The 27,325-nt window shown below is 36.5% G+C and overlaps 1 protein-coding gene across 2 annotated transcripts in view; it reads right to left on the reverse strand.

The window, feature by feature from the left end:
- PDE1A (phosphodiesterase 1A) overlaps positions 1–27,325 on the reverse strand; it is a 163,688-nt gene that overhangs the window by 120,952 nt on the left and 15,411 nt on the right. Inside the window, exon 1 of one of the 2 annotated variants that reach the window (XM_059820139.1) lies at positions 557–776. The exons of the other annotated variant lie outside the window; for it this stretch is intronic. Within the exon in view, the coding sequence (XP_059676122.1) occupies positions 557–776 (220 nt within the window). Of the gene's footprint in view, positions 1–556; positions 777–27,325 lie in introns of those variants that run through there. 2 annotated transcript variants of the gene reach the window in all.

A 27,325-nucleotide genomic window follows, 5' to 3' on the forward strand; every position in this document is an offset into this window, starting at 1 on the left:
CATATAAACTCCAACTCATTACTCTTTAGACTTGAACCTTTCCAAGCAGAAGAGTCAGGATTAGTTATACTTTAAGCACTTGTCTGCACATCCCAGTAAGCAAGCTACTTTACTCTGAAAGGTGTATAATTTCAAGTATTAAAATTCTGCCATCCAGACATAATCAGCTAAATCAACCAAGAACCATGTCCCACATTTAAACAGTTTTATAATTCCAGAATACACTGAGGGACTGCAGAGCTGCAGGAAAACAAAACACAAAAAAAGTTTTCAAGAGCTGTGCTGCTCCTCTTTCATAATAAAGACAATCCCACACAAAACTTTCGAGAATGCAGATGACAGAGAGGAGAAGAAAAAGAACTTCTACAAAGTCTGAGTACAAATGAAAAAAATACATTTTGAGCACCAAAATCATCTAATATGTTACTAGGCTACGCAATATTAAACTCTCTTGAACAATTTTTTGCGTGTTTGTATATGAACTTAGTTAACAAATAGGTTGTAGAGAGCAAAGTTCATAACATTTTCAGTTCAAAGTAATAACAGCATCACTTACCTAAAGATTGGTCTTTGGAGATGCTTTTTCTTGATTGTAACACAATCATCCATTTAAAGTGGGGAAAAAGACTTCTTGCAGCAAATAACTCCAAAAAGACCAGGGAGTAATCGGGAAACTTGTTCTTAGCTACTGTGCTGCAGAGACTACACAGAATGATATTTTGGTGCTGGGGGAAGCCTCCCTCCCTCTTTCTGACAGTGGAGCAGAAAAGGGCCATAGAGGCCACATAAGCCAGGCACGGCTGTGCACTACCAAACTGGGCAGGCTGTGCAAAATTGGAGTCAAGTTGATCGAAGCACAGAATGGTACTGGATTCCTTTCAACTGTGCAAGAAAAAAGGGAAGCTTTGCCAAGTGCTAGCCAGGTAAAAATTTGTTAGATTATTCCAGCCATGAGAGCACTTCTTATGCATGCTGGTCAAAGTCTTAAATGCAGAGTCACTCTCTCTCTCTCTCTCTCTTTAAAACACACTGTTCCGAGGCTCAACTTTTTTTTCTTCAAAATAAAAGTTGTGCAGCTGTTTCACCATTCCCATGCGAGTACCTTCAGAAAGTTTGTTCTGGTAAAAGAACTGTATACAAATTAATGAAGATGGATGGATCTGGTCTGTGAAGCTGGCTCTACTTCAAGAGATTGTAATTATTTTACAATCTGGCTTTTATTCACTCTGGATGATGTGTGGATATAACTATGCAAATTAAAGCACTGCTCATAATTTTTAGCATTCATAACCTAATAACCTAGAGTTGGCTGAAACAGAATATGGTGTTTGCAGCTGGTAGGACCATAACTACATAAAACAAACCGACGCTACATGAGTGAGGAAGACAAAAATGACCAAGTTCAGATAGTGACAGTAGCAAACTTTTACTGTTTGCAAGATAAGATTTCAACAGAAATCCAAACTGGAAAGCTTGCTTTGACATCACGCTGACATAAATCAGGAAGAATTCAACCGCAGCGAACACAGGCTGCAAAGAAAGCTATAAAGCAGAAGCAGCTGACTGTGGTTCTCAGCGAACTGAAGTCATGAGTGGTTCAGGTGAGATGCCATTTCCCGGGCACGTCAAAGGGCCCATAACAAAGCTGTGCTGGCACAGGGCTTGACGGGAAACATGGAACCCGTCCAGAGGACCAGTAAACCAGCAGCAAGCTATCACCATGTGTGTAGCTGTACACTCTGGCTGCACGGTACCCTGGAACCGTGTGCCCCCTTCCTGCCGAGGAAGCAAAGGACCTGCCTGCCACAGTGGCTTCTTCCCTATGAGCCAGCACTGGAGCTCCCTTGTGGCTTAACTCTTGAAAAGCACTCAGTGTGTGCTAGGTGAAGTTACTGATATGCGACAAGTAGGATCAGGAAGGTCGGGCATCTTTTGAATTGCATTATTAGTTGGAGGGAGAGCAGAAGAGTGGCATTATCAAATTAAGTTTGAGGGACACTGTAAATCCGCAGAAAAGGCAAGGTAAGTAACACTGAGATGTGTCTCAGGCTGTGTACGACCAAGAAAGTTCATATTACATTTTACACAAATTGTTATTAAATTATTTCACGGAAATTTTATAACAAACAGATAACAAACATTCCAATAATATGCATTTTCACAAAGGAAGTGGCAGTTTAGTGGATTTTACTCAAACGGGTAAAATCTCTTCCTAGAGCTAATATGTATTTCTTATGCAACAGAGTGACAGTGTCAAGTTTGGTTAAGCTGAAAGGACCCAGAAACTGACCCCCACACTATATAAAACTATTTTCTTGACACAGCCATGGAGTAATTGTCTAAAGGAAAAATTATCAGACAGCCATCACCAGTTATTTTGTGTCAATTCAGTTTCACCTTGCCCCACTCTTCGTTTCTACTCCTTTAAGAAATAGAAATACATCTTCATCAGGAAAACAATTATCTTTACCAGATCACAGATTAGTTTTTGCCAAGATCTTAATGGATCTGAAGACCTTTCTTCAACGATATGCAGTGTTCAGACTGTTGTCATATTTTTAAAGATTGTCATGTAGTCATAATCTTACTTATTCTTGCCTGCCAAAATTCACATTTTTCTTCATGTAGTTTTCCTGCTCCAGGTTTCAGCATTTCAAAATAATTTGCTGCCTTCTGAAGTGTGTTCACTCAATGTCTATACAGAAAGCTGAATATCACAAAGAAATCTCCCTTTCTTTCTGTTTTACATTATGTGCATAGGACTGCTACACTTCTGTTATTCTGAGGGATTATCTGTAGCTCAGGGTAAAAATCCTGATATCTTCTGAGAGTTTCAAGAAAGAAAAAAAAACTCCAAACTCTCAGTGAGAGCTATACTAAATATGTTTTTCCACTGAACTCCCCAACCTTTCATGTAAGTTTTATCAGTCCTGAAACTAGTATGCATCTTAAAAGTAAATTTTTCTGGGCCTAGACCAATGCACATTGTTGTTCATGGGGCTTCCATTCAAGCATGGCACTGTGAAAAGTACTATTTGGGGGAGCTGAAATTCCTGCAGTGTAATTACTTTGGCTACAAGGAATTTTGAGCTGTTAAAAAAATAGACAGGGAAAGAAAATATTAATAGAAAATGGTAACAGAACTTCACTTTAATTGCATTGTTTTTCATCTTCCAAAGAGCCTTTTTTGACCATTTTTTCATTCAACACAGCAACAACCTACTGACCTTTTCCTTACAATATTCAGAAATCATGTCTACATGTTGAGTAAGTATTCACACAAATTCTTCAAGAAAGGGCATTTCAGAAAGATACGATAGATTAACTAGACTGCCTGAAGCCTGAGTCCCAGTCAGATTATTCCTGTATTGTTCAGTGGAAAAATCACATGTATAAAATTCACCAGCATGTAATTTTTTGCAGATTACAGTATTAGAGCATATTGGAGTAATATTAGTCAATTGTAGGATATACCCGGACTTGATACACAGAATGCACTGAAGAGGTGCATTTTTATTAGAATGAGGAAGTCTTTTGCTTGAAAGCATTATTGCAATTTTTAAAAGTCCTCTATAGATAATCTTCATCATATTTCTGACTTCAGACGAATCCTTTCAGCAGAAATTAGAATGGTAAAAATCTATTTAGATGATGCCATAGAGATATCTTATTTAATTTGCCAACACTGGATGAAACTCAAGCAGAAAACTCCTGAATTGTTTGTTTTTCAATTTATTTTCCAGTTATTGTTGTTACTGTTTGCCCAAACACAACCAATGACCACTGCTCTTTCTATGTGATGCAAGCTATTTTTATTTCATCTCCCACGCTTATGTTCATGTGAAAGCAGACTTTTTGGACCAAAAGCATGTAATACTTTACCACTCACAAAACCTGAGATTCCCTAACCTCAAGATCTATAGCAATAGTTAAGTAATTTGGTATCTAGTACTATGTCTCAAGGCAAAAGACTACATGTGAACTAGAACCCAAAGTATTTTATTCTGCTTGTTTTAATGCCACATATTTCTTATTGAACTGTAGCTCTTTGCCAGAAGTCTAGAAATGTACTTATTTTTCCTACTTTAATTTCAAAGCCATGGGCAATTAAAATGGTAAATTTAAGAACCAGTAATATGTATGTGTCAGACAGTTGATTCTTTCTACTTTCTAGCTAAAATATCTACTGGTTAATGAAGATATGTGTAGGCATTGCTGGTCGGGGTTAAGGGCTCGTCTACCCCTGCAGAAAGATAGATAGGTGGGAGGTCCAACAGAAAGTGAAGACAAAGAAATTACAAATCATGATCAACCACATATGGGAAAAAAGAAATTATCTTTATGAAACTGCTGGAATATATGTGAGAAAAATAACTGGTAAACTGTACTAAAAGAGTAGTAATTCTGTCAAAGTAGAAAGATAATTTATCTAAAAAGCTTGCTGTCCCATGGCCAGCACTAATCAATGTTTTCTTCAATGGTTTGGATGGAGATAGGTGATATACTCAGTCCAGCACTGACAATATTAAGCTAGTAAGCTCTTCTGAATGTCCTTGACAAACTGTAGAAATGTTCAGAAAAAAGAGGATATAAAAAATACCAAACTCTGCATACATATAGGAATAATCTGCTGGACAAAGGGCCATTGGCTAGGGCAGCACTTCTTCAGAAAATGCATGGGAAGTAGCAGTGAATCATAAACTAAACATACTACCACAGTTCTTATGAAAGAACAAGCATTGCCCTGGGACATATAAAAAGAGAGTATCGTCCAGAAGAGCAACCTCCCATTCTCTCTGTATTCCTAAAGCTCACCTGAAGCATTGTTTCTTGCTTTGGGGCAACAGAATTCAGAAGAGACATACTGGATTAAACCTTGAGAAAACAGAAATCTAGAAAACATCTCATATGAGGAAAGGCAGAAAGTCACACATAATGTAGCCTAAAGAAAAGAAAAGTAAAAGCAAATATAATTAAAAATCTTCCAGATTATAAACGTAGCCATGTAAGTTTATGGAAATGGACTATTTTCCTTATCCTTGTGGTCAAGAAATAATGGGCTGCAAAATAGCTCATAGGGCCATAAGTTGTGGTAATAAAAATTCAATGGTGAAAAGAATAATTTTCAATGGATAATAATAAGGGTAGGTTATTAAAAGGCTATATAAACACCTTTCAGAAATTACTAGCCTTGCCTTGGAGAAGAAAATAGAGTAAATGATCTCTGAATACACCATCCAACCTTATTGTTTGGTAACCAACTGCTATTATCAGCTTCTAACTGAACCTGCTGTTTAGTTTGGGATTTTTGTATGCATGAAACCATTTACCAACCAACTGTACCATTTGGGCTTTTGACTTTTTCATCTATTTGCCACTTCACCCAAATTTTGAACTTTGGTCCTTAATTCTGGCAACAAAGTACGACACTTAAAGCTTTAATCCATTAAATGCCATCATCCCTGTTCTGCTTCCATAAGAATGCAAGGGGTCAGAGGCTTTCCCCTATTGTTCACGAGCGACAAGAGAACAAGTGGAGAGCTAAGTTTCATGCATACATTTATTTTCTGGACTAACTGAAGTAGGAACATACATCTACATTCTTTTCTTCTTACTTGTTTGAAATATAAAAATCTAAAGCAGGACTTATGACGAGAATGCTATTTTACTTTTCAGTGCAGTACCTTGCACCAGTTCACTGTTTAGGAAATTTGTAATGTAATTAAATCACTAACTAAAGCATGAAGAGAAAATCAGTGTATTTTGTGCAACTCCTAACAAGATCTTTATTTAGGTATTTATATGATTGGTGGATTAAATTCACTCCATAAAGGCTGCATACAGGCTAAGCAATTAAACTTGATGCATAAGAAACTGGAGGGGATGATGTGAAATCCATCTATGCCATCATTGTCACTTAAACAAGGAAGAGGGTCTTCCAAGGCTTTCTACAAGACAGAATAGCTGTCACAGCCTTTTCACGATAATGAGAGAGATATGCCTCTGGGTGTCTGATGTCTCATATTGTCCCCAGACACAGGTTAAATGCTGTAGCAGATGCTGTGATTGCCTGCCATACAAAAGGTAATCTTTTTCACAAGCATGTCATACTTAATATGGAATACTACCTACTAGATCTGTGTTTGTATAATGGTTTAAGAGCTAAATTATAGCTACCCACATTCTCCATATAGGTACCCATTCCTCAGAACAGTTCATCCTATCATTGATCAAGCTGAAAGCTTTTTCACCCAACTGCTCTACCAGGTTTGCATTAAGCTTATTGCACTCTACATACATAAATGCGTAGGACAGTCTCAATCTATTACTTCGTGTTGACATCAGCAAAACCCACTCTAAAACTTAACCTAATGACTTCTCCAAGCTTGAAAAACTAGCCAGTACTGAAGATAATTGTGACTTATTCAGAATGCAGATAGAAATGTTGGCAAATGTTACTGGATCTGTTGTAGTACATATGGTAAAGCTCTGTGCAAACAGTTGTGCAGGTCTTTAAGTTCTGGCTTCCCTTTTTACCTGTCATAAGTAAGACTATTTATAAAATTGTTTTATTCTCTCTTGCTTTCCCTGTTTACATGCACACACAAACTGAGCAGAGACTTACGTCAGTGCCGTCACACAGGAGATTAATATCCCTGCTAAGACTTTCCTGCTCAGACTGGAGCACAGGAACTTGGCTTAAGAAGCTTCCTAGTCCTTTACTTTTGCTGTTATATTTTACTACATCTTAAGGGTTCTAGAGAAGCTCAAAACAAATAAGCAGAAATACCAAAAAATACAAATACCAATGTCTCATGGGGATATTAATTTTCCTGATTAATAAAACTCTTGTGAAGAACATGACCAGCATCACAGCTGTATTTTGTTTGATTCTACCTGATATTATTTGGATTTTGCACTCTGCATCCCCACTGAAGGGGAAGAGGGAGATGAGAAGGAGAGGAAGGGAGGGGAAACGAGGAGGAGAAAAAAATTCCTTTGGGATGTATGATGCTAAATTAGCACTGAGACACACAAGTCAAAACATGGCATTCTTTGGTTTTGAGCCAGCGTAATATTATTATTGGCCACAGTGGATGGAATTTCAGTCTCTATTGGAAAACACTGTAATTGATGTGCCATGAGTCTTCTAAAGGTATACGTATAATTGCAACTATATACCGAAAAATAGAGCAACTACTGACTAAGCATATTGTTGTTCTTTAAGGGGGAAAAGAGCAATAAAATGCCCAGGACTTAGTACAGATGGGCTACAGAATATCAAGCAAAAAATAATGGCTAAACTCTTTAAAGATAATGATTAAAATGTATGTCAGTATAAATATTTGTTACAATAATTAGAGATAGCAAAAAATAGTTTAGAAATTCACAATTATCCAGAAAGGAAGACATGAGTAACTGTGGCATATGTTAAGAACGGCTATTGGACAACAGCAAGATCATGACCAAAAGAATTTCTCTGCTAAACTGCAGTTCCCCATGGAAAATATATGGGCATTTAATAGGACAGAGACTATGCTAAAAGGAATCAGAAGAGGCATGGCAGGCTGTATCAGTTTTCTCTATATGCAATAGAAGTTCTCATCTGAAAGACTGGAATAAATAGGCAAGAATCTATCATAACTACCTCTCCACTACATAGGTTTTTCTTCTTAACTCATGTTCAAATCCAGTTTTAAATTTCTGTGTAGGCAGAGTATGAACTTGAAACAAAATGTAAACAACCATCAGCCATACATAATAGCAAAACCATTGCAAGACAACGAGAAGAACTGTAGGCCTGTTCTGATTAATGGTATATGACAAATAAATATTATAAGTTTTTTTTCAGGCAATTCTGCATCAGATACAACAAGACTGTTTTTTCATTTTAGATTTTGAAAGTACTTTGCACTGCCTTTCATCATGGTCTCCAAGTTCAGCTATTTCTTAGTTTTCTGAAACTTACTTCATTTTCATTGGTTAAAATACTCTGGTCTATGCACAGTTATTGACATTTTCTGGTTTTCATCCCTAGATTTCTGGCATCCAGTTTGAAAGACATGGAAACTATCTGGAAGTATACACACATGCATTTCCCTAGGGGATCAGCAGTATCTGGGCGTTGTTGCAGTGTATTTTCTATCAACTATTTGTTCTTTGGTCACGTTGCCATTATCTATTGGTTAGATACAAAAGAAGCTGCAACAGCAAAAACTCTACAGGTGATTATATATCATCTTACAAAACTGTTTCTTTGAAATAGCAACACTAGTAATACCAGAGCTTTGCTTTCTGATTGTGAAAATTGCTTTTAAATAACAGTTTCCGCATAGATATCTCGAAATCTGACACACATCATTTCAAAGTCTTACAAATAGTGATAAACGAAATTCTGAGTTCAGCTCTATCCTCAGATATGTAACATGGCCATAGACAAAAAATGTCTTGTGCATGACTCAGAAATCTATTATTCTAACACAGTAACATTTTGATCATTCTTATCTTTCTATTACAAAGATATTCACAAAACGTAATGCATACAGTAATGATCTGAATTTTTTTTTCTATCTAGATTCTATTGTGGCCTTTGCAATACACAGTACTGGTTTTCAAAGATAAGAAGACTTCACAGAGTTATATCTTTTATTCTACATATAAATTACCTACAGTATTTTCCTCCTTATACCAGCTCACCATCTCCCCAACGCCACACACACTTCTTCCTAAGTCTCTATTTACTGTGATACTGTGATAACAGTGTGCCAAGTTTATGTATACTCGTGACAGAAGACTAGTGGGAAGTTTATGTCTTCTAGCAAAACTTTAAGGAGACCCAGAAGAAAACTCTCCCTGTTTTTTTGGCAATAGCATTTCCAGTGAAGTAAAACAACAAGCAAAGGAAAAATGTAGACTTTTTATATATCAAATATTTCTCTCTCTCCCCCCAGTAAATTCTTAGTATGACTAAACTATGTAAACCAAGGCTCTCCTGCTAATTGTAGTCTAGATATGAGACAACTCTGAAACATATTTCAAATGCATCATCTCATTTGATTTAAAAAGTATGTGTGCAAAACCAACAATTAGTCCTTTAGCCTCTTGCTAGACAAAGTGAGTGCAATTATGTAAGTGTGGGAAATACAGTATATTTCCCACTGAAATCACTGGTAATGATCCTGAAGAAGGGTTCACTAGTGTGTTTGTGTTCAGGACTTGTTACTCCTTTGGATAAATCTGGACAGTCAGTTAATCTACAGTGAGCTTGTCAGAATATCACTTACTTAGTCAACAATTTTTTTAAATAAAAATGGTGCTTAAAAGTAGTTCAGTGCTCACACTTTTTATCAAGGGTCAAAAGTTTGCCAGCAATATAAAATAAAAAGGATCTGACTAGAGAATATGAAACACATCAAACATTATAGTTTATAAACAAGAAATGAATCATGGTTTCCTGCAAGGTCTCTGCCTAGATTTTTTTCTCTTCCCCTTCTTCATGGAAATATAACTTTCTTCATTCATACATTTAAAATCTCATTTTAGAAAAATTAATTTTAAAACTGTAGTAGAACCACGAACTGCAAAAAAACTGAATATGCATTCATTTTATACCATAATGTGCCTGAAATCAAGGCTGAGGCAGACTAATTTTGCTAGTTAAATTCTCTGAGGTGTTTGAATGTGGGTACAATATAATTGGCTTTATTACTCATGCAATTATTTTACATATGAATTTAGCATACATGCAAAGGGCTATGCTCCCAGCTGCACAGAATGCACTGTTTTGCTTATCCACTCAAAAGACAAAGCACACATTAAGGCATTGTTAAATTTGTCACTTATGGTCTGTAGGTGTACCTGGACCTAAGAATGAGTTGATATTTTTCATACTAAAGTCTTAAAATTGAGCTAAAAGCAACAAAGGACAGAATTTTTAACAAAATCTGTGTACTGATGTCTTTCATGGAACTATTAAACTTCTCATGAGTCACTACTGAATGATAAATTAAAACACAATATTCAGTAAGAAAAAGGTTTTCCAGTATCTAAAACCATCTTGACAACAGCTGGAAAATAGTTTTAATAAGATATAGGTTTAAACTGTCTGCTGTATAATATTTTATGTTATTTGAACTGAAGGCTGGGTGCATTTTCCCTCCTCCCAAAAGGTGTCAATTCTGTAGCTCTTATTAGAATTTTACCACTCAGTTCCACTCATCCCCTAATGGAAGGATGAACAGTTTTGCTTCACACTCATTCCATCTCACCTTTTTCTCTGGAACCTGTCAAAAAACACACCAAGTTGTGTTATTTATTATGATTCTGGACTATGTTATGTGGGTACCTTCTGACTAGAATCAGAATCGGCAATGTTGAACTAAACTGCTGAAACACAATTCAGATGAGAATCACTAATGCAAAGATGGCAAGTTTCTTCTGTTGAATCCCAGGAGCTTCATGGTTCCCCTTAGTCAGCACATGGAAATATTGTGCACTTTCATCATCTATTTTTTACAAATTCTCATGACAAAAGCAAAAGTTGCCATTGCATTGTGCAATACAGTGGTCATTTTGACATCAATTTCTTCTTTGACAAGTATATTTCAGACCAGTACTTGTTTTCTTGCTCCTACATACTAAATGTTTGACACAAGCAACTAATTTCTAATCTCATTTTTATAAGTAACAAAATCAGCTCTCCGCTAATGTTTAATATACATTTTTCTCTTTAATATAAAATGCATATTCTCAACAGCTTTTAAATACAACTGCCATGAGCACATTAACTCTCTTTTGCTATACAGATTATTGTCAAGCAGTAAAGCATAATGAGACTAATTTGAAATTAATGATATAAATAGCCAAGTAGCAGATTTTTAATTATCTTATTGCAGAATTTGTAATTAAGCAGGGAGATCTGTACATTCATTAATGCTACTCTGCTACTATCCTGACAAGACAAGCTAGAACTGGAATTAATATGTCCAAGATAACAATATCCAATCCAGTCAAACAATGAGTAACAGATACCACCATGTGTATCACAAACCGATGTTTTTGCTGAAGCCTAGTAGGTGTGCCATGGGGAATGTCAAGGCTCTGCTATTATCAGGTTTTTATTTTGTCTACTACTCTATGCTTTTGAATATTCAGACCAGACCGCTTGGTACAAGAATTACATTCATGCATACAGAAAAAAGAAATACAAGACGTACGTGGTCATGTAACTAGTCCCAACCAGCTGACATACATGCAGCTGAGCACACTTAACACCAATTCATTACAATTACTTTGCACAGTTAAACAAAATTCTGTGAATTCAGTGTTTCCCACCACAAGTTGTAGTAGTCTCATCTTGGACTTTTTGAGAAACAGAGCACCTCTCATTCACATCAGGGAGAAGTTTTTATAACATCAGTCCCACTGATGTCAGTAGCATTCATTACATGATCAAACTCATTGTCAGCATGGTCCTCAAAAAGCAATGGAGCAATATTCATTAAATACACTGTATGTGGTAAATCATACTCCCAACAAAAAGACCTATCCAGTTAGGATAGGTCCTAGCTAATCAGGTCATCTGCAGTGGAAAATAAAAAATGCAATTTGAGACAGCTTTAGGAAGGAACTATTTCTGTTCCTTTAGAGAAACAGGTTTTATTTGATCTAAGGGAAAACACACTCTCCACTGAATTTTAACCTTCTTCCCCCACAAGAGCCCTGAACTTGGGTAATACCTGTCAGATGAGCTTCCAGAAATATTAGTGAAGCTCACAGCCATTTTTCAAGAGAGGAATTACACCCTTTTACATAAGAACAACATGAGCCATGAAGATGTTAAACATCCCTCCACATAGCCTGTTAGCAGCACTAGTATAGCTCAGAAACAGGAATGTTAAAGAGAACAGCCTCTAGTACTACCACTCAGCCCTGAGCAGCACACTTAGCATGGTAACTTCTCCAAGCCTTAGACTGAGATAACCAGGCACAGGTCAAATCAACCTTTTAGTAGCCCTGTGCCTCACTGCAGACTACGCAGACTGAGCTTGCACCCTTTTCTCTAGTACTGCTGTTCAGTTTCTCAAGGCTCATTGCTTGAGCTTCTCATTTTCAGGTAAGTCTTGGGTTCAGATTGAGACAGCTGCTCCTATTCTTCAGTTTTATTTGAAGTAACCCACAATATCTATTGCAAGGCCACTATAGTAAGTTAAAGACTTTAAATTCAACGACATAGAATGATTCTGGTTTGGTGCAGTGAATGACTTCACTCTACAGATACATAAAATCAAGAAAGTATTTAACAATGGTGAGCATTTAAATAGCATGTAAAATGAAATGAGCATGTTATAATTAATGACTACATGACAGGTGCTAAAATACAATTGTTCATTTAACAGCCTTTCATACAGAGCGTTTGAGACATTTATGAACCTGGCTTTCACCCTGACTCTATACAAGCAAGCATCTGTGCCCACATGACTTCTGTCAGTAAAATGTCAATTACAACTAAGACTTTTTCTCACTTGGATCAATGCAATGCTATTTAATTATCCCTTTATCCAGATTAGTTATATGAATTCTTCCATTATATTCTTTGATCCTTAGGAAATTATTCTTTTAGTGATATTGTAAGGACCAGCTCAAAAACCATGATTAAGAAAAACATTTCACAAAAACATATAGCCTAAGGAAAACATTATGGGCTACTCAGGTCAACTCTGCTAAGGCTGTTTTGGCGTGATCATTTTTAGAAAAGAAACACAGGGAAGACCATGGAAATGCCAGGAATATGTCAATATAAAAACAAGTTGGTTTCTATTTCTGAAAACATCTGTCTTTCATATACCTGTGTAAATCACTGATTTGGGTTTCTCTGGTTTGGGGAACCATATCTTCACAGAGGGGTTCAGGGGGAGTTCAAACAGTGACTGTGCTGTGCAGAAGCTCATGTTACAAATCCATGGGGGATAATGATCAGGGATAATGATGAATTAGACTTCCAAGTGGCTCAGGGTATCAAAAGCAAGAAACATAACTGCAAGAAGGGAGCCATTAAAAGCTCTCAGAGAGCTGAGGCTTTTTGGAAACACAAGGAATAATTGCAGATTTAAATAGTGCTTCATTGGTCTCTTCCAGCAACGGCTGCCAGCAGTGAGAAAATAAGCCAGAAAGTAGGTTTAGTTCTTAGAATAACTGGTTCCAACACTCTTCACATCTCAGTATTCTCCTGTTAGATCAGGCAAGGACACTATGAAACTGTATTGCAGATGCTGAAGAAAATTGCATTCCACCTAACCTGAAAATTTTAAAACTGCAAATGCATATCCTTGAAAAGAATGAAAAGTGGGACACCTAATCATTCATCAACACAAACATGCAGTCTGAATCTCTGAAAACAAAAACAAAACCAAACAAATTATGATGGTGATCTGGGACAAATATCTCAGAATAATATTACTGAAAGACTGTATTTGCTCTTTACCAGTTAGATTTGCAAATAAAGAACATTTTGCACTTCAGGTTGACATTGTGAACATTAAAAAGAATACAAAACCTCTCAAGAATAACACTGTGATGGGCATGTGGAGCTCAAAATCAGATACATAAATAGTATTTTGCAACCAACAGAAACAATACAAGCCAAGACAATGACCAGTGTTTAGAAAGAGATGCATGAACTGCAGAAGTTAGATCACTGTGACAGTGTTCACAAGTGCTAGCAGAGATTATATCTCCCAGCATGATATTTTACCTGTTTCGTAACAGCAGGACACTGTTGACTTTTGTTCAAGTTTGCCATTACCTCCTGGATCCTTTTCTGTGGTATTGCAAAGCAGCTAGTTTTTCCCCATCCTGTGTTTGTACAGCTGATTACTGTTGCCTAAATGTGGCAAAAGTCTTGCAATTGCACTGTATTTTTGGACCATAAGTATCATTTTGTATTCTAATTTTGCTCTCACTGTATTTGCAGCTCTTGCTGTAAGTTAATAATACTCCAAACTATAGAACAAAAATGTACCTGTGTCAGAGCGCTTCAGTACCAGTGGATACACCTTTCTATTCTGACAACAAACCTTTGATAACTCTTTGCCAAATATATTTTCCAGTCAGTGTATGATTCGTAGAAAGCTCCTCTGAGCCCTAAAAGCAATTATATGGATGTTTCTCAAGGAAACATAGAACAAAAGAGGTGATGAAGCAGGTCACTGTGTTCATTCACAGTGACAACGGCAGAGGAAAAAACAAGTCTAAAAGGCAAAGCCACCACACAGCAAACAGATCGAACTCGTACTCTAATTTCAGCCAACTAGTATCAAAAGCGTACCTTCAAATTTGCAGGAAAATATCCTTCTGTTGGTAACTGTTGTAAGCAATGACCTTTCCTTGGACTCTGTATAAAGTGATGTTTACAAGTAAAATGTAAATATATATTGGATAAAAAACAATTACACCAACTGTACAAAACCACCCTGGAAACAACATGCATCATGAGTGATAATTACATTATCCTCACAGTTTTTCTTTGATTAATCTAAAATTATGATGTTGAAGTGACATCTGAATGCATAGGAGACAGCTTCGATTCTAACTTACAGATATTTAGTTTGTTATTGCTAATACTGCACAAAGCCTTGTATGCTTATGCCATATTGATAGTGGAAGTTGATCACTTCACAGAATGTCCTTCGTTAAGTGAAGTGAGTGGCATTTAGAATAGATTAATTGCAAAAATAACCTGGTTATTTTTCCTTCTTGTACAAATGTAAACAGTGTGGACTGATAGATAAGACTCTGGGCTGGGACCTAAGAACCCTGAGCTTTTGATTAGTCAGTCCATTGACTGATCTTGGACAGGTCACTTTCAACTTAGACTGCCTAAGTTTCAACATTGGGAGCTGATGAAATTTCTTCCCTTCAAAAGGTGCTTTGATTTTTATGGACTAAAATTCTTTGTAAGAACTAAGTATTAATTCTTTGTTTCTTCTCCTGTATGAAGCAAATTTTCATTTCAGTGACTTTGTAGCAATAGTTTCTTTTGAAATCCCTTTCCTATGCAGTAATATCTAACAACATCTTTTTCATCCTTCTTATGTATCAGGTGCGCTAGTCTCATACAGATCGTGTCATTTTGTGGATATGTAACTCACTATTTCTTACTAGCACTTGCCAAAAATTCAGTATGTCCTTTGGTGTAAGCTTTAAGGAACTGCTTTAAAGTGACAAAAAGCAAATATCAACTTGTTCTCAAGGTTTCTGCTTTCTTCTGAAAACACATTCACTATTTGGAATACTGCAGCAATTTCCTGCTGGTACTTTGATCCAAGAACATCATGAGCTCTGCAGGTGGTTTCTGTCACACCGTCATTCATATTTTTGACAGATTTTGAGTCTGCATAATATTCCATGATAAATTTCTTAATGTGATCTGTGCCAGGAAAGGAAAACTTACGTTCTGCCAGCTTGCTGACAAACCCTGTCTATGATATCAGACTTCTCCTCTGTCAGTAATGCAAATAAAACTTCAAATCACAGTGAGAAATACTGAAGAACCTTGTAGGAGAAGGCCACTACACTTGACCAGGCTGACTCACTAAATCACAGGGTTATGTGTAATTTGTTGCATAATCATAATCTTGGTTTTAACTAAAAAAATACCTTTAGTCGAGTCTGGAGTACAGCAAACCTACCTACCCTCTCCCATCAGTATAATGCAATCTTTCAAGTTAAGCAACATTACAATGCAAGAACAGTGTCTGTCAATAACTCCCCTTAAGTTGAAGATACAAAACCAAGGAGGGTTATCCTGTTTCAGCTTCTTAAAGGACTCTTCACTAACATTTTTGACTTGAGGAGTATTGAGGAACAGTACTGAAATTTCACAAGTCAGCTTCATACAGGTCACCTGGAGAAGAGGTCAAAGACATAACTGTTCTGGACTCTAAAAAACATACAGAAACATAGGAGGTGTTCAGCACCCTTCCCAGCTATCTAATTACTGTAATGGAGAGTGAAATGAAATCTACTTTAATCTCTAGCACTTTTTCATACTATGAAATTTAAAAAGGCAAATCCATATAAGATTCTAAATTGAATATCACAATGCACAAAATACCCATTTATTTTCCTGATGTAAAAGTACTGAAATGTTTATACTTTGACACAGTCCTCTTAGACAGACAATATATTCACTCATTCTAAAGCTGAAACCTACTTTGAAATGCTTTTTTGTCCTACCATAATTAATCAGCAGCTGGGCATAGTGATTGAAGGAGTTTAGAGGATAATGTGGGTTACGGCCATTCCCACACACATCACTTCTGGGGAGTTTTAGGTCTTTTCCCTCCCTTACTACTTCCATTGAAGTCATTCCCCCCTCTCCTTCTGCCATTCTTAAAACTTCTTTTGTTACACACCTTTTGATTCCTCCATTTTTAGAAGTATTCCAGCATGAGACATGCTTTGGGAAGGTTTTGATTCTAACGTACAACAATATAAGGTCACAGGAGAGATCTTCAGCTGGAGTTGAATGCCACAGGATCAGGGAAATAAAGGCAGCTCTTTGTGCCTAACGTCCCTGTGTACGAACAGAGCTCAGGTGACATGTAAAACTAAATGCTGAAATAACTAAATAATAGCATTTACTTGTTAGGTAAAGATTCTTCACTAACATAGTAGTCATTCATAACAACTTGGAAAAATTTTCAGGCACTGTAAGATTTTTAAACAATGTATTTTAAACACTTGTTTGCTGTGATAGTACCCAAAATTCGCAGTGGTAGATGAAGACATCATTGTACCAGTTGCTATACAAACAGAACCGAAAGCTGATTGCTACCCCAAAGATCTCACAACATAAGTTACCCGAGAAATGAGATATGTTACCCAGTCTGAATTTTGTTTTAAACTTTCAACAATGACTGGTGAGAATGAATCTGCATCCCACAGTAGTTTACTTATAGGCAGAATCAAGTATGCTTTGAGTCATTTTTATAAGGTTCAAAATACAGAGAAATCACAACTATACCTTGTTAAAATAAAATTCCTTGTTTGCTTATAGATAATTGCCAGGGAGCATCTATAGGAGTGAAGCTACAAGTGATTTGCTTAAAACAGGATAAATAAATACACAAACTGAATACTAAATATAACTACTGGATCTCCAATATCCCAGTTTAGACAGTCAATAGACACCCAGCTAAGAGGTGGAACTGGTTTCACATTTCAGCAGTCAGCTTCCAACAATGACAAACACAATAGCTAAACCAGCTGAAATACTTGCTTTTGTATAGCCACTACCCTAACCTCAGCATATACCATTTTTACACAGATGTGACACATTTCTTGCAGGTCATTCTAAGGAAAGCAGCTCTTGAGAGTCCTGGAAATCATTGTTTCCTGTTTAAAGCACACACCTGTGCTGCTCTAATTTTTTTCAGTTGATTCAGTTGAAACAATAACTTTCTGAACTTACAGTAATATTTAAGACATCTTTAAAGGGTGCAAATAGATAATGAATGGTGATTGCATTGATAATTACACTTGCCAGGAAGTGATGAATAATTTTTTCTCTCTTGATGGTTTTATTTTAAAACTAAGAACTTGGCATTCACCCTTTTTTTATTTTGGGATATGTCCAAAAAGCTGCAGCATATTTTTCTAGACCAAGGGTTAAAACAGACACACAGAAAAATGCAACAAGAAAACAACTGCTCAAAGAAGAGAAAAAGACAGGAAGACAAGCCAATGACAACAGAAGTCCAAGAGTTTCTAGAGATTTGGTCTGAGGCTCTACTTAAACTGTCAGAATATTAAGCTTTCCACACTGGTATGTGAAAGAAACATGGAATAAAGCTCTGGAAAAAATGCTGAACAAGAACTAAGAGGAGTTTTAAGCTATGGGATATGATGAAAGAGCTGCAGAAACCCAGTTACATGTAAATGGATCTAAGAAGAGGAGAATGGCTAAGAAAACAGAGAGTTGAGTTTGTTTCTTGTGATACGTTGATACTTCTGTGAAATAATTACTGCTGTGTGCATTATCTGAGCAGAATTTTGTAATGGTGGAATTTATCAACATCACAGATTGAGGCAAGACTATCAAAAGTGCCTTAAAGTCCTCTGCTTAGTTTCCATCAAAAGTTAAAGGCTGGGCACTTAATCACCCTAATTACTTCCTAGAAGTCCAGCTTTCATTTCTCCATTTTATCTGAGATCTTATTAAAAACTAAGACAAAAGTTAGTCACTCCTGAGCATAGTTTCTTATGTCCTGCACACAGCTATGCTCTTCACAGAGGTAAACTAAGAAAACAATGTTTAGAAACTTTGATTTAGAATAGTTAAACTGAAGCAAGGGAGCATTTTCTGGTTTATTCAATTATGGCATTAATGGACAAGTAGAATCAGCAGTATCTTTTAAAGAGGAATAAGAAATAAGAAATACTTTCCTCTTCATGCTTTTTCTCAAAGCCTTTGAGCACTGAGGATTACATGAACACTGAGAGATGCCTGGCGAACATTTGGTTTGAACATTTTCACTCTCATGTTCTCCAACAGCCACTGAAAAAGAAGGTCTCTGAAAGGCTTAAAAGTACCAGGCAGCATTGTTTGATTTTTCCATGCACTGATCTGACAAGAAGAGATTAGAAAGTTCAAGCATCTGCTCCTGACCCTGACACAAAAAGAAACAAAACTACAACAAAGATGTTTTTATAAAAATGTCTGCTTGGAGTAGCAGTAAATGTTAAATAAAATGAGTACTGGCAGCCTACAAGTTCACATATGAATTGCCCCAAACCTTTGTTGCATTTAAATTCTGTTTTTTTTCTGATTATCAGTATTCTGCATTTCGTATTATTTGTCAGACTTTGACTCTCAGGAAGAAGCACCACTAACAGTGCAGCCTAACAGCTATGCCAGCAGCCTGGAACATAAGCAGCCCAGAGAATAATGCCCAGAAACCTCTAAAATCTTTTTAGCTCCTGTACTGTAATAACAAGTGCTTATAAGGATAAAACTTGTACAAGAGCTTAACAGTCTTGTTTGGTTTGGGGGTTTTTTTTCACAGAATCACTACGGTTGGAAAAGACCTGTAGAATCATCAAGTCCAACCATCAACTAACACCACCATGCCCACTAAACCATGTCCCACAATGCCACGTCCACACGTTCCTTGAACACCTCCAGGGATGGTGACTCCACCACCTCCCTGGGCAGCCTGTTCCAGTGTTTCACCACTCTCTCAGTAAAGAAATTTTTCCTAATATCCAGCCTGAACCTTCCCTGGTGCAACTTGAGGCCATTTCCTCTTGTCCTGTCACTTGTCACTTGGGAGAAGAGACCAACACCCACCTCTCTGCAACCCCCTTTCAGGTAATTGTAGAGAGCGATAAGGTCTCCCCTCAGCCTCCTCCAGACTGAACAACCCCAGTTCCCTCAGCCACTTATTAATATAAATAGTACGTTTAAAATTTATTACAACTTTCAAAAACTGTGGATGAGTCTGCCTGTCTCCAGCCCCTCAGATACATTTTTGGCGATGGTATGCAGTGCTGCTATCTCTGAAGATTATTCTTACATTTTGTTAAGTAAAAGAAAGTATCCAATTCATTTCTTTCTCCACAGTTTCTGAGGGCCAGTTGGTGTTGGTGACTTGAATTGATATTTGTGTGTTTAACCTCACATACCTAAGTGCTCTAAAGCATTCAAGTTCACCTAAGTATCAACATGTGAAAAATTATCTGTCAGATTTGACAGGGATTTTGAAGGAAAAAATATCACTATTAGTAAGAGGAATTTTCACCCATATATAGATATGTTTAACACAGCTGACTATGAAAAAAATTAAGTATTTATTCTATTTTATCAGCCAAAATTATGGTTATATAAGAATCGGCACAAAGGAGATAATAACTTTCTGTGATACATGAAGGCAGCATGCTTATCATGACATTTACGCCTACTCAGATGTTCAACTGGGAAAGTCATATTGACAGCTTAGTACTTGAAGCCATCATTGTTCACAGACACATACAATTAATAGCTAGACAGTAATGAGATGTAAGTCTACATGAGTATGCAGAGGGTGGAAGGTTGTGGTGCACCCACATATATCCACTATAAAACCTCCCTACTGCAAAGACTGTCTTTATTAGCAAACCAGGATAAATCAAACTAAAATACCATTTTTGTGAACCCTGTGTAGAGCTACTTTCCAAGTCTGGCCACTGTCCAAAATCTTTTGTTTGTAGGTTGGGAGGAAGAGGGTGCGAAAAGGTTTGAGAACTTGTTTTCCCTGTGTGTTGTCATCTTAAACTACATACCTCTCCCACATCTTTGCAAGGGGGACTTGGGCAAGTCCCGTCACAATAAATCACCTGAACAAATCAATAATCATAAACTCTTACTGAGTTCCCAGATGAGCTGATTGCATAAAATATCAGAAAAGTAAAAGATGCCTGAACTTCCCAACCTTGTAATAGTTTACAATCCAGTAAAAAGCCTATAGAACTTAACATTTCTTTTAACTTTTAATCAGTTTTACCAGTGACTCTGGATTTCAGAGGCCTCAGAATTCAGTCCAGAGAGATGAAGTCTCATGCAGGCATATATCAGGGGAAATACTGAATAATCAAAAACCACAGAGGCAAGCAGGAGTAGAGATGAGGAGAATTCAATATAAATTTCTAGCCAAGTGATTTGGTTAGCTGGTTTTGCTACCTTTGAGATGAAAAGAAAAAAAAAAAAAAGGGAAAAATAAAAGCTGGAAGTCCCCTTAAAATGAAAACCCAGCACAGAAATCAACACTGACATTGCAGATACTGGAATTATCTAGAGCGTATAGCCCTCAGCTATAGCCCTCACTACATGTCAGCTTTGACTCACAGTCTGTACATGTGATAAGGTACACCCAGGATCAACAGTAGTCACAGAGACATGTCTCATGGTGGTAACATGAACATGTGTAACACTTTCTTTCCTGTTTTTCTTTCTTTCTTATCTAAAGCAAAAAACAATATTAGGCATATTAATAAATCCTGATAATTTGCATTAAGATAGATATTTCATGTTTCCAAAATATATTTTCCTTTCTCCATTTTTTGCCTTAAATATTCCTTTTAAATACCTTTTTAATACTTTTGTACTTGCAAAGAAACAGAAATAACCCATCCACCCAAAAAGGGCACATTTCTCAAAGCCCCATTAACATATGTTTATCTTAAATGTATTAGGTTTACTTACCAGATTTTACGGTTGAAGAAGTCCCTCAGCACCACCAGTCATTCATATTACTTCAGCCTCTTTCTCTGAGAGGTGAAGTGTTAAAAGAAACTCTATTGCTAGCAAACCACAGTGACATGACCAAAACAGAATCAATTGAAACTAAAAATTAAGCCTTTATTCTAGGTCAGGTACGAGCTCACTCTCTTTCACTCAGAACAACAGGTATTTGCTTAATAGTCCCAGATACATTAAAGTTTTTGTGCTACTGGAGCTCAAAGAACTACTTGAAATGTTTGAGTAGTTCTTTGATTGCCATGTATATAGACAGTATAAGCAATACGGTCATAATGAACTACAGCAGATGGGAAACACGACATTAACAAGAATGTGGAACAATGACCTAATTTATACTAAGCAACTGCAACTATATGAGTTTAGGACTTCGCAACCTAATCATTCTGTAATGAGTCTGACAAAAATATTGATCAGCGTTTTTAAGTGGAGGGGAATCTGAGCCTATTATTTGACTGTATTGTTCAGAAGCTAGCTGATAAAAAATTACTGTTGGGGAGGGGGGAGAGTGAAATGCTAGCCTTTGGGTTTAGCTTGAGTGAGAAGTACCTTAATCATCAGGAGAAGTCTTTGTTGTCACATTACTTCTTAATGCTAATGAATGAATGTTGAGAGAGAATTTATTGGTATCTTTTGGTCTGTTTTGCTAGAACAAGCCCATTTAGTAAGGAGTCAAAAGAACTTGCAGTCATGTCAGGATTTCATGTTGTATTGAAGTGACTAAACACCAAAGGAATGTAGCATGCATCTTTCAGCAAAAAAGGAGGGGGATGACAACCCGCTCCATAAATATTGCTGTCATCTACCTTTAAGACTATTTTTTCAAACATTAATAGGAAGAGAATCAAATAACACATTTAGAAACAAAAACAAGTGCATAACCTTGAAAGGAAGTGAGTGGTTTTGTGAAAGGAAAAAAACCACTCTTTTTCTCTGCTGCCTTCTCTTTGTGAGTCACACTCTGGGAGTGGTACCAGAACATCTTGTTGTCCTATTTCCATGGAAAAAATCCTTGAGCAAGTTCATTCTTGATGAAGTTAGCATGGTGCCAAGCAAATGTAAAACACTGAATCTTTGATTCAGTGTTTTCTATTGTTCCAATTGCACTGGGCGAGGGGTGGGGAGGCAACCTCATGGTTTTGTTAACAGTGCTTCAGCACTGGCATTGCTGTGAATGGCACTGGGGTAATATTTCCTTGTGTTTGTCAGCTTCAGTGAAGGAAAATCTTTTTGATACAATTTAGGGATTTCGTTTCTCAATACACCAGTTTCAGCAGTGAATTAATACTCGCACCCCAGCTCTGGCAGTTCATTCCCACTCCATGCCATGTCCATGATCCCTTTAACTGTGCCAATAAACCAGATCCTTGAAATTATCTTGATTCCTACAAACGATCTGGATTAAAGGTAACTCTCCTTTTCAAAAAAAGGGTGGGGAAGTAAGAGAGAAGAAACTAGCTTGACTACTGAAGCAAGTACATGTCATTGTATTCAAAGCTGTGAATTGAAGCTGACACAGATAAATTGGATAACTTCTGGTGTTAATAATTTTTCCCACTGTATAAATGCTTTTCATGCTTACTAAATGTTAGGAAAATTTTAATGTGAACAGAAAAAAGCTACCTTCCATTGAAGTACAAGTGCCTGAAGTGTTATAATTGTATAATCATATCACTATAATTGGTAATACATTGCTGCTCTGATAACGCCTTTGTTCATTTTCACTTTCGTAATTCATTTACACAGATAAGGCAATCTGGGTAGCTGCAATCACATATGTAGGCATTGGTGCTGTGTGGATAATGAAATTAAAATTTAAAAATGGTAGCCTACATTTGCTCATTAGCTGTCTACTTTTGGTACAGAGATAGTTTACTGAGTAAAACATCTCTTTTACATGTGTAACTGCTGAGCTTAATTCTTTACGCATGAAGGAATGGCAGCTTCTAGACTCACAATGTTAGGAATGGCTTTCAGTGTTAATTAGGAAGAGAAGCATAGGGAAACTGAAACATTTGTGATGGGAAGAGACATTTTGTAACAGGGTAATAATGCGAAAGAAAAGAGTTCTTTCAATGGGGAAGGCTGGATTTAATCATGAAGTGAAGCAACAAAGGCTTTTGTGCTTCTGACACTTTCCTCTGAGGCAACTCAGCAGGGAAAAAACAAAACTTCTAACTTTTATTTGTTATACACTTTTAGCAGTGCTAAGTATACAGTGAGAAGCCTTCAGCTACCTATAAAAATGAGAGTACAACATTTAAGACTTCATCACTTAATGTGGTATATACTTCTACTATTATACCAAATACTGTACAATATTGTGCGTATCATGCTAGCTGCATGGTCCATTAGAAAGGTATGCAATGTAATTATTTGGTTTAAGTGAGGGTGGCATTAGATAAAACAGTCCCTTCCCACTGATATCTCCCTTCCTCCCTGTTCCCATTCCCCAAATTACTACAGAAGAACTGCTAAAATAAAATTTTAGATGATGCTATGCAACTGTTTTTTCTTTCAGTGTCTAACTCCCCTCATCTGCACAGTCAAAGCTTCACAGTTGCATTAAACATGGTGAGATCTATTTGTGACGATCATAATACAAATTACAATCTGCTGATTTTATTGTTAAAAATAAATTTAATGACAAACCGGGATACAATCGAGTGCATGTGAGCTGAGGAGCCCCTCCTTAGTTTGTCTATCTGCAAAAACATAGCTCATTAGCGAGAGTGGCAAAACTCCAAAATCATAGCAATAAATAGCAAATTTGTTGCAATCTGTTTCTGTGTTACTACTACAGCTGTAGCCAAGTGATAGACAAAGGGAGGTAAACATGTTTCCTTCCTTCAAGAGAAGGGAAAAAAAACCTGAAAGAAAAAAAAGAGAAGCTTCAGGGAATCATTCTTGTCCTATCAGGTGACTTACTTAGCAATTGCTCACTTAGCAATTAAGAAAAGAAGAATCACGTCCAGTAACAACTAACTCTGAAAAATTATAACATACCTGACATAGCCCACTGTTCATAAATAGAAGTGACCAATAAACCTTAGCCAAATTCTACTGCAACCATGAAATACCGTGCTCTTTTGTCACAATAAAGTAAATCTGTTTTGAGGTCTCATTTATTGTGTTGTAATTCAATAGCCTCCAATTATACTGGTGTGAGACCAGAACCAGGCTGATTTTATTTCATTATGGACTTGATGGAGAAATCACAGGGTGAAGTTCTATGGTCTATGCTCTATGGGCATGACATCAACTGTATTATTTCAATTATGCCACAAAAACTATTACATACCTTTTTTTACTCATTCAAAAGCCCCAAACTTCCTTTTCTGTCCATTTCAGAAAAATCTGTAGTCCAACACTACATTTTACCTGAAGGAATTAATTGAATGTTGCATTTTGACATTTTCTTACATCTCTGAACCGCAGTCTCGCAAAGCTACAAGATTTTCAAATCTTTCAGAGTGAATCACAAAGTCCCAGTACAGCCAGGAACTGGAGTGCCTTTAAATATTATTATATCCTAATGGATTGGATAAAAGCAGATGACTGAGCAAGTAGAATCCATAGCTGGGCCATGAAGTACTTTTTGCTGAGATACAGAATTTCATTATGCAGCAGCCCTTTTGTGAAAATCATCAACTAATTTTCAGATGTGAAGCATCATATGGAGATTTTTGCTCTCATGCCCATGTATAAAGCTGGAATTGGTCCCATGCATGTGGTAGTCTGCCAACTTTAGTAAGGCATGGGTGCCAGCTGAAGATGGATTTAATATAGCTTGTACAATGTAGAAAAATTTCAGTTCCATGCCAAGAGGATCATCATCATGTTAATCATTGTCAAATGATAAGAATGCATTTTAGTGTGAGAAATCACATCTGTTGTCACTTTATAGTCATTATAGAGCTTTACACAGTATCTTTCTGAGTCTATTTCAATGCAGAGTCACCATATGTAAAGCTGCAATACTGTTCTTCGTTACTGGGAATGAAAAGAATACAGTTAATCTCCAAAACTTCTATGAATTCTACCTTTTCCTCGAGATCCTTCCCCTTGAAATCTTCCTCTGCTGAAGCTGATGACTTGAAGTATAAAGTTTCATTCTATTCCCCTGCTCATGCAAACTAAGCATGTATTTGAGATTACATTTAACATATAAAGGATGAAAAATATTTAAAAATCAAGTTCTATTAATAACCGTGTTTCCCCAAATAGTAACATGATTCAAGGGCTCTGCAGCTTCTGAGTCTTCCTCTCCCAAACTGACGAGATGATTTTAGCATTGAACTGATGATGAAAATGTTCTGAACTTTCAGACTAAAATGTCTTAAGTAAAACTCGTAGGAAATGATATATTTTCATTAACTTATTATCCACTCTTTGCATTTTGCTTTCATCTTGTATGTGAACACAAGGATATTTTTAAACTACGTACAACGGCATTCTGGATACAGCCCTTTGTCATAAAGAAAAGAAAATCAGCACAGTGCTAGAAGGCTAAATATGACCTCATGTTAAGAGAATGAATCTGGTAAAAGCTGAGTGTAAGTCAAGGGAAAAATAGGTGACAGAGATGGCTCCATATGGCTTATGCCCACCTGAGCCACCTAATTTTTCCACGAAGTGATAGTATTAACATACCATGGCATGTTTCTTAGCGTTGAATTTAATTAGCCTGTAGCAGAGCTGGCATGTGATGTTAATAGATATGCAAGATTCTAATGAAAAAGCAGAAATACAATTAGAGGACCAAATCAAAGCTAGGATTTTCTGTACAAATTCTAATACCATGTCTATTTTAAACATCAGGACATGCATTGTCATAGTTGTATTAAATCTATCACAATTTAGTCTTTTAAAAGGCTCTAAGTGTTTGCACACAAACTGGTTTAGGCTGTAACAGTGATAGGAGCAACTCAGAAAGTTTGGATTGAGCTATAAACTGTCATAACCTTCTGGGATGCTCATATCCTGTGTTTACCTCATATCCAGCTCTAAAACAGACTTGCAGCTGTTGTACATTCACTTTTAAACCTTATTGACCCTATCTGCTATGTAGGCAAACCCTTTTTCTCTTAGCTAATGTTCAGCTTCACACAGCATATGAACCACATTCGAGCTACAACAGGGGTATATGTGTGTGTTCTTGGAATACTGAAGAATAAAACAATACATTACTGGTACTGGAAAGGGGAACATTTTGATATATTAAACCAGAATTAGGAATCATAAGGCCTAGGCATAAGTGTTCATGAGTCGTCTGGTTATTCTTGGAAATTCAATTTCTGTTTCACAGGATGGAAATATATTACCAATCTTCCATTTCTTACCAAAAAGATCATCAGACATAACCCACTTAGCAGCAGAAAGCTACTAAGTATGCATCATACTTTTTTAACTACAAAGCCAGGAAACTGATTAATTATATAGGTTCAGAAGTGTGTTGAACCAAAATGTTTTAATACTTTCATGCCTAGTTACTTCTACACCTTATAAATTTAAACACTTCTGGAACAGTAGGGATGTTCTAGCAATCAAGTGGAGAGGGAATCCCTTTTTGATGTGTAGCTCACACAAGGCAGACAATGGCTAACTGAACTACTCAAGAGAACAACTAAAAATAGAATTAAATATTTCTCTCTTGGAGGCAAAGCTCCCTCACAGTTATCACTAAACTATTTACATGTGTTTGTTATTAAAATATTTTACATGTCTTTGACAAATATTTTTTAATATTTCTAGAGAAATAAGCAATATTAAATCAATCTGCTTAGAAAGGAACTTTGAAGTCAAAAAGCCCAAATAAGCCGAAGTTTTTATCTATGGAATTTTAAGTTAAGAACATAATACTTCTGACAAAATTTACATAAACCAGAAAGTATCTAGTACAGATAAACTTATTTTGAAGAGTATAATTTTTTTTCACCTCTTTTACATATACACTCACTACTCTTCCTATCACCTAATGATTTCAGTTTTCCTTCCAGAGGTAAGTGTACTATTTCATTCAATAAATCA

Source organism: Gavia stellata, chromosome 8, assembly GCF_030936135.1.
Source record: "Gavia stellata isolate bGavSte3 chromosome 8, bGavSte3.hap2, whole genome shotgun sequence".
Classification (NCBI taxonomy): domain Eukaryota; kingdom Metazoa; phylum Chordata; class Aves; order Gaviiformes; family Gaviidae; genus Gavia; species Gavia stellata.